General features: G+C 43.2%; 1 protein-coding gene across 1 annotated transcript; it reads right to left on the bottom strand.

Annotated features, from left to right (window-relative positions):
* Positions 1–6,673: 6,673 nt before the first annotated feature.
* Positions 6,674–7,648, bottom strand: LOC146344581 (uncharacterized protein F54H12.2-like). Its single transcript, XM_084859800.1, has one exon. It carries the CDS (start codon positions 7,646–7,648, stop codon positions 6,674–6,676), a length of 975 nt encoding a protein of 324 aa, XP_084715926.1.
* Positions 7,649–8,227: the final 579 nt, after the last annotated feature.

The raw sequence follows: 8,227 nt of genomic DNA, 5'->3' as shown, positions 1-8,227 counted from the left end.
GTCTCCTGCAAAGCCGTGCTGAAATATGTGGGGATGTTACACTGCGGTTGATTGTTACAATTGTGAGGGCTCCACAGGGCAGTGGGAATCCAAGTAGGAAAATAGGTTCTCCCCCGAACAGTCAAATCATCCTTAGAAAACGACAACATTTGGTAGATCTGAATTATACAGGCACCAATCTCTGCTTTGCTGGGGGTCTTTTAGCCGTAATGGCCGAGAGGACACCCACAGATGCAGAATTGTTGAATGTCGCCAGACAGTTACATACGGAGCTTGGTTGGTCTGAACAGAAAAAAGTAGCCCTCAGTGACATTTCATTGATTGAAAACCATTTAAGGGTCAACATTCAAGTCATACGTTTCGCAAAAAAAGGTTGGGGGCTATTTAAAGTACCAGGGCCTAGGTACCCCAAAACCTATACTATGATGCTACACGACGCTCATTATTATGGTGTGCGTAATGTAAAGGCGGTTTTTGGAGCTCAAAACTATTGTGAAATATGCAGTACAATCTTTACCCATAGTCACAGTTGTCTATATATGTGCAGGCTCTTCTTGAGTGCAGACTGTGCTGTAAATGTTGGTAAAATGAAGAGGTGCGGACGTTGTCGGATGAACTGCAGATCCAGCGCCTGCTTAAATAGACATAGAGAATTGGCCTTAGAGGGTAAAGTAAAATGTGTCTTTAGAGAGTGAATATTAGTGAATATTGTCAGACTTTCCAGAAATGTGATCATGACTTTGAGCGTTGTCCTGGAAGGCGGTGCACTGTCTGTTGGGGGTTTATCACATATGGTGATAAGCATGAGTGCTATATGGGACATCTTAAGAAGCCTAAAGTGTCTGTGAAATATGTGTTTTATGACCTGAAGTGCACCAGTCTTCAGGATTTCATGTTCCTAATTTCTGCTTTGCAAAAGCGTTTGAGGGTGAAACTGTAGAAAACTTTAAGGATAAACCAGGTAAGGGTAAGAAGAATAGAAAGCGGCGTGTGAAAGCGCATGGGGATGTAAGCCCATGGGCCATGGCTGGTAAAACGTGGGAGTTTAAGGGTGATTCCTGTCTCTCTGATTTTATCAAGACTTTCACAGACAGTGTGCAGTTCAAAGGGTGCACTTTTATAGCCCATAACTCAAAGGGGTATGATGGTTACTTTATTCTCAGCCAGCTGATAAAAGAGAAACTTGCTGTAGATCTTATTACTCAAGGGGGAAAATTGCTGTGTATCACCGTGAAGGGCTAGATATAAAATTTATCGATTCACTCTGTCATCTACCCATGCCCTCTCAAAGCTACCAAAAGCCTTGGGTTTTACCAGCACCAAGGGCTACTTCCCACATTATTTTAACAAACCTGAGAATTGGGACTATGTGGGACCGCTGCCTAAAGCAGAGGACTATGGTGCCCAATACATGATGCCTGGAGAGAGAGAGAGAGGCTTTTTTAGCGTGGTATGATGAGAACAAGTCAAAAACTTTTGAAATGCAGAAGGAGTTGATGTTTTACTGCAGACAAGATGTTAATATTTTGGAGCAGGCATGCACCAAGTACTGACGTGAAATCATGGAACTGACACAGACAGTGAGAGCGTTTTGGAATGGTAAGAAGTATGTGAACAAAAGGTTAGCAATAGATCCATTCCAATACCCCACTCTGGCTAGTACATGTTTTGCAATGTATAGGTTTAAGTTTCTGAAGGAATACACCATTGCCATACCCCCACCAGATAATTATCACCGGCAGTGTAAACAATTTTCTACCCCTGCAATTCGGTGGTTGAGTTACATAGAGCATAAAGAAAACATTCAGATTCAGCACGCCTTAAAGGGTGGGGAATTCAAAGCTGGCCCTTATTTTCTAGATGGCTATGTGGTCATAGATAATAAGAAGACAGCCTTTGAATTTCACGGCTGCTTTTGGCATGGGTGTTTAGTGTGTTACCCTCCTGATGATAAAAACCCCCTGCAGGGTAAAACATATGAATGCCTGTACAACTCCACACAAAAAAGGGATGCTGAACTGAAACTGATGGGGTTTGAAGTCAGGACTATATGGGAACACGAGTGGAGGCATATGTTAAAAACAGATGAGGGCCTCAAGAGTTTTCTTGCTGGTGCTCATTTTCCAGACCCTCTAGAACCTAGAGACGCTCTCTTTGGGGGGCGTACTAATGCGATCTGTCTGTATTATAAACCTGAAGATGGGGAACGGATTCATTACTATGATTTCACAAGCCTGTATCCCTATGTGAACAAGAATAAAGCATACCCTTGTGGTCACCCCAAAATAATTTATGAGAACTTTAAGCCGCTCTCAGATTACTTCGGGATTGCAAAGGCTAAAGTTTACCCACCCCGAGGTCTTTTCTTCCCGGTCCTCCCTACCAAGGTGGGCGGTAAGCTCATGTTTGCCCTGTGTGCAGCTTGTGCAGCAGCGCATCATCAGGAAACATGTAAACATTCTGATGAGGAACGGGCTCTGCTAGGAACATGGTGCACTGTTGAGCTGAATGCAGCTGTAGAAAAGGGCTACAAGGTTGTGAAAATTTATGAAGTCTGGCATTTTGAAAAGCGGACCACCCGTTTGTTTTCAGATTACATTGACATGCACCTTCGCCAAAAACAGGAGGCTTCAGGGTACCCACACTGGTGTGTCAGCACAGAAGATAAACAGCGATACATCGCTGATTATCTCCAAAATGAAGGGGTGGCATTGCACCCCGATGAGATTGCCGTGAACCCCGCAAAACGGCAAATTGCAAAATTATTTTTAAATTCTCTGTGGGGGAAATTTGGCCAGAGGACAAACCTGCCTAACACACAAGTGGTGAGAGACCCTGATGAGTTATTTCAGATTCTGTTTTCTGATGCTTATGAGGTTTCAGTGTGTGAATTTATCGATACTGATGCCGCATGCGTGTCCTGGAAACATTCTGAAGATCGCATGATAACTCAAGGTAGGAAGAATGTGTTCATAGCTGCCTTTACAACTGCATATGCTCGGCTGAAGCTCTACGCTTTGCTAGATGGCCTTCAAGATCGATGTTTATATCACGATACAGATTCGGTGATATTTGTGAGTAGGGAGGGGCAGTGGATGCCCCCTCTCAGTGATTACTTAGGAGACCTCACAAGTGAAATCCCTGCAGATGAATTTATCACAGAGTTTGTGTCGGCTGGTCCTAAGTCCTATGGTTTTAAACTTTCAGGAGAAGGGAAAGTTTTTTTGAAGGTCAAAGGCATTACACTGAACACCACTAACTGTGAAAAAATTAATTTCAACAGTCTCAAAGACTTAGTTTTTGCCTACGTCTCAGACAGGGAGCGCAGACCGCCTTGTGAGATTGTCGTACAGCAGCCAGGTATTGTAAGGAACAAAAGCCATTGAACTCTGGAAACTAAGACTCTCAGGAAAACTCAAAAGGTGGTATATGATAAAAGAGTTATTACTGAAGGGTTTAACACACTGCCTTACGGATTTTGACTATGAATACACGCTGGCAACACCCCTTTTCAGCCATTCTAGCGGGGCCCAGCAACTGCGGGAAAAGCTTTTTCATCAAAAATATGCTGGACAATGCTCACAGTGTGTTCTCGGTTGTACCTGAAAATATTGTGTGGTGTTATGGTTGTTGGCAGCCTCTGTACAAAGCTCTGCTATGTAAATACCCATTTATTCAGTTTGTGGAGGGTTTGCCTGCAAAATTTGATGATAATGATTTATTACCCCTCAATAAAGTAAATTTTTTGGTGATAGACGATCTGATGTTGTCGGCGTCTGAGAACTGTGAAGTCGAAAAGGCCTTTACTCAGTATGTACACCACAGGAACTTGAGTATTTTTTTCATCACGCAGAATATTTTCTGCAAGGGCAAAAGCAACCGCACCATCAGCCTAAATGCAAAATATATGGTGCTGTTCAAAAACCCCAGGGATACATTACAAATTGCGATTTTAGTTCGTCAAATGTACCCGCAAAACAGTCAGTTCTTCATGGAGGCGTTTGCAGATTCTACAAGAAAACCTTGTGGTTATCTGGTGGTAGATTTAAATGCATCTACCCCAGAAACTTACAGGTTAAGAACAGGTCTTTTTCCACCAGACTGGCCTGTAGTATACACCATGAAAAAAGCTCCAGCTGGCTACAAAAGGCATCGCCTTTAGTGCCAGCCCATCTATTGATGCCCAGCTCCTCTGCAAGGCAACATGTCTAACCGTGTAAAGAGAAATTTGGCACTCTTAAACATTCTTATTAAGGCACCGCCACGCCAGAGGAAAGCCATTTTATGTGCAGCATCTGATGATCTGATTGCGGCCATCTCAGAAATAGCACTCAATACTTTAAAAGGCAACATTCCTCTATCTCCCCAACAGGTACGTACATTAAGAAAGAAACGTAACCTTATTAAAAGCCTGAGTAACAAGAAAGTCTCTCTGAGAAGAAAGAAGCATCTAGTGAGACAATCTGGTGGGTTTCTTGGACCGTTACTAAGTTTTGCAGTCCCCCTGCTCACCTGGTTTTTAGCCAATCAGTAATGGAGTATGCTGAAAAGATGTATTTAGTCCCTAGCCACCAGCTGGAAAAATTAAAGGGGCCACCTCCTAAGGAGGAAAACATCAGAACTGCAGCAATCAGCTCACTAGATACTGAGATGCAGGAAATTCTCCACAGGAGCAACTTAACAGAACATGAAAAAGTTAAACGTTATGCTTCTTTGCTTCAAAAATATCTGACCCATGTAAGACAGAGGGAGGCGGAGAAAGAAAACCTAAACCTGTTTCTACTTCAGCCACAACAAGCCTCTGTGGAAGCGTCAGTAGTCTCTGACAATGTCTTCCAAGAAGTACTGGACAGTCTTCCTGCTAGATATAAGAACAATGCAAGGCTCCTATTGATCAAAATGCAGCAAAACAGAGATGTTTCTTCATGGGATGAGAAAGGAGCCTTTGTGTACAAGGGGGTGGTTGTACCTGGTTCCAATATTCTGGATTTGGTGAAGGGGATCACACAGACCCTGAAAACCAAGCGTACCCCAAAAGGATGGGATGTTTTTATGAGTGCTCTGGCTGAACTAAATGTCCCAGCATCTGTAGTGGGTAATCCTACCCATAGAGAAACCTTGGACTACCTAAAGAACCCCAAAGGCACGACACCAATGTTGTTGCACACCTCTACGAGCGCTAAAAAACAAAAGCGTTCTGATGCTCCTACCTGGTTCAGCTTATGATGTAACCTTTTGTGGTTTTTGTTTTATCAGGACTAAAAAATAAATTAGTATTTATAAAAAACTTAAAGTAATCTGCGCTGTGCCTGTCTACTTTAAGGGTAAATACTTAGAAAACATACAGACAAGAAATTCTTTGTTTTAAAAACCCCAATAGAGGATGCTTTATTGGGAAATGCAGCTATGAAAAGCACAGTATGATCTACAGCGTAGGGCAGGTTGGAGAATGTCTAGGGCATGCCTGTGCAAGTTGGAACTTGTGTAACACATGCCTGGGCATGTTGGAACTTGTCTAAGGCATGCCTGGGCAGGCTGGAGCATGTCTAAGGCATGCCTGGGCAGGCTTGGAGCATGTCTAAGGCATGCCTGGGCAGGCTGGAGCATGTCTAAGGCATGCCTGGGCAAGTTGGAACTTGTCTAAGGCATACCTGGACATGTTCTTCTTGTTTTTTACAAAATGATCCACCATTTGATCCTTTCTTTCTAAATTGTGAGAATAGGGTAAATAGTTAGAAAACATACAGACAAGACATTCTTTGTTTTAACAAACCCCCAATAGAGGTTGCTTTATTGGGAAATATGGCTATGAAAATCACGACATGATCTACAGCGTTGGGCAGGTTGGAACATGTCTAAGGCGTGCCTGGACATATTCTTCTTGTTTTTCACAAAATGTTCCACCATTTGATCATTTCTTTCTAAATTGTGAGAATACAGTTCTTGAATCTGTTTAAATGTTAGGCCTTTACAACGCTGCTGCAGGAAAAATACACAATGGTAGCCACAAACCATGGACTCATCGGCTTGGAGTTGCCTGGGTTGAAACACAGTCTTCCTGGCATTTTTTCTTAAAAAACTCATGATGGTTTTAGGGAAGAGGCGGTGGTTGGGCGGGTGCCCGTAGGAATCAAAAAACTCTCCACTTTTATCCTCTGTCAAGTAGATGGCCAGCCAGTGTTCTCCAGGTAGGTTGTGGGGGTGGGTATTGACTACTAACCCCACAGGCCTTTGGTGTACCCTCCCACTGGGAAGCATGTCACAAGGAAACACGCTGTAGAAAATCTTTCTGGTGTAGGAGCTTGAAGATAGCACATGAGTTAGCTGCACGCTGTCCATGTTACATATAGTCAAACAGGACATTTCTCCGGTGATTTATTTCTATCACATTGTCAAAAACACCATAAACAATCATGTTGACCGTGGTGGCCAGGGCTTTAGCAAAACGGAATTCTGCTCTCAGGTTCCCAGTTTTAATCAAAGAATAATGATCTCTACATTCTTGGTCCGGCGTCAGATCGAATGCAAAAAGTGTGTAACCGTTCGCATACTCCTCACGGTTAATTAAAAGGGCCCTATCTTTCATATGTTTGCCAGCTGTTTGTACCAGACTCATGTATTCTCTTACACAGTTTCCATCTTCAAAATTGGGTTGGAGTGGCTTCGTGGGGATTTACTCTCCATCCAGGTAAAGAGCTGCGAAATTAATATAATGCTGAAAATTAAATGGATTTTTATTGAAAGCTCCGCTGAAGGAATCATTATCCACTAGGCCTATAACGACCAGTTTAGGCAGTTGCCCCAAAAACAGGTTTTCCTGATTGGCAACGTGGCTTCCTCTGGGAATGCTAAACATTTTCATACTCACACAATCCACGGGGTATTTGGCGTTGGCTGTCAACAGAACCTCTGCATGGCCTAAGTGAACGCCAGGGGCCACCCTCACTTTTTTCACAAATAGGGAGGCTGACAAAATTTGCAGTCTGTAACGTCTTGCTGCGTTTTCTGTCATTAAGCAGAAAGCATCTTTGCTGCGTGTAAGTTTAATTTTCACATCAACTCCATTTAACAGCAGCTTTTCCTGAAAAAACAGCTCAGTATGAAGATGTCCCAATAGCTCTATTTTTCGGCTTTGAGCTGTTAGGTTTGCTCTTTTAATGAAGCCTTGATTGTTTCCATCCAGACCCGCAGATTCGTGTTCCCCAGCTGTATCTTTGTAAAATAGGCCTGCTGAGAATTGTGTTGCTAGAGTATCCTCACTATAGTTCAGCACAGATTCAATGAAAGCACGATAAGGGTAAGAATTATTACTCTGACTTATAAGTCGATCTCCCACCGTTACATCCAGTTGACTAAAGATGGATGCTGTGGGGTAATTCACCAGGCCTACTGCCGCATCTGCAGCAATGTTGCTCCCATCTTCATTGACAATTTTGCAGCACACATAGAGCAAGCTGTTATTTAGATCGATATAATCTTCACCATTTCCTGCGATGAAGAAGTCTAGGGGTGCAGATTCTGTCAGGGCTGACAAGGGGGGTACTTCGATAAATAAACTTCTCTCAATACTGGTCTGCGTAGGACCAATGCTGAATAGATCCAGTTCAGATTTAGTGCATTCTTCAGAACCGCAGTGGATAAAAGCCATGATTGCGTCTAAAATATATCTCTTTTTGACGCAGCTGGACGTCTCTTCTTTCTTACAACACGACGCTTCTGACATCTCTTTCCTCTCACAACTTTTCTTTTAAGGGGGTGGGGTGGTCCAAGCAATCTCACCCGTGATGCTTTTCTTTTTCGGCTACTTTTCCTTTTAATATACATTAGGCCTGACCCCCCTTGAGAAAGTGGATTGTTCACTCTATTCAGAACTGCTTGAGTAACGTGACCAGCCACATCTTTAGCAATATTACGTGCAGCAGTCTTCGCGTGGGGTTTGATGATGTCTAAGCCTCTTCTCAAAAGGGGAACTGCTTTTTGGAAAAGGCTCCTGAAAATCCCGCCAATCCCCGCCCCGTACATAACAGGGGCACCATGAAATCCTGGCAACGCATTTCCGGCCTGGGCCCTATAATATCCCCTATACAGGGTAGGTTCCCCATATGTTTTTAGGATGACCATTTTAACTTTAAAATACCTGGGATCTCCGGGGGCGAAAGTGCAGCTTCACAACAACCTTACCAAAACGAAATGGTACACTTTTGTTCTGATCCGTCTTTATTTCAAC

The sequence above is a fragment of the Heloderma suspectum genome, chromosome 5, assembly GCF_057233095.1.
Source record: "Heloderma suspectum isolate Gila_16-S chromosome 5, 16-S_ref, whole genome shotgun sequence".
Classification (NCBI taxonomy): Eukaryota; Metazoa; Chordata; class Lepidosauria; order Squamata; family Helodermatidae; genus Heloderma; species Heloderma suspectum.
This window is presented reverse-complemented; position numbering and strand designations above follow the sequence as displayed.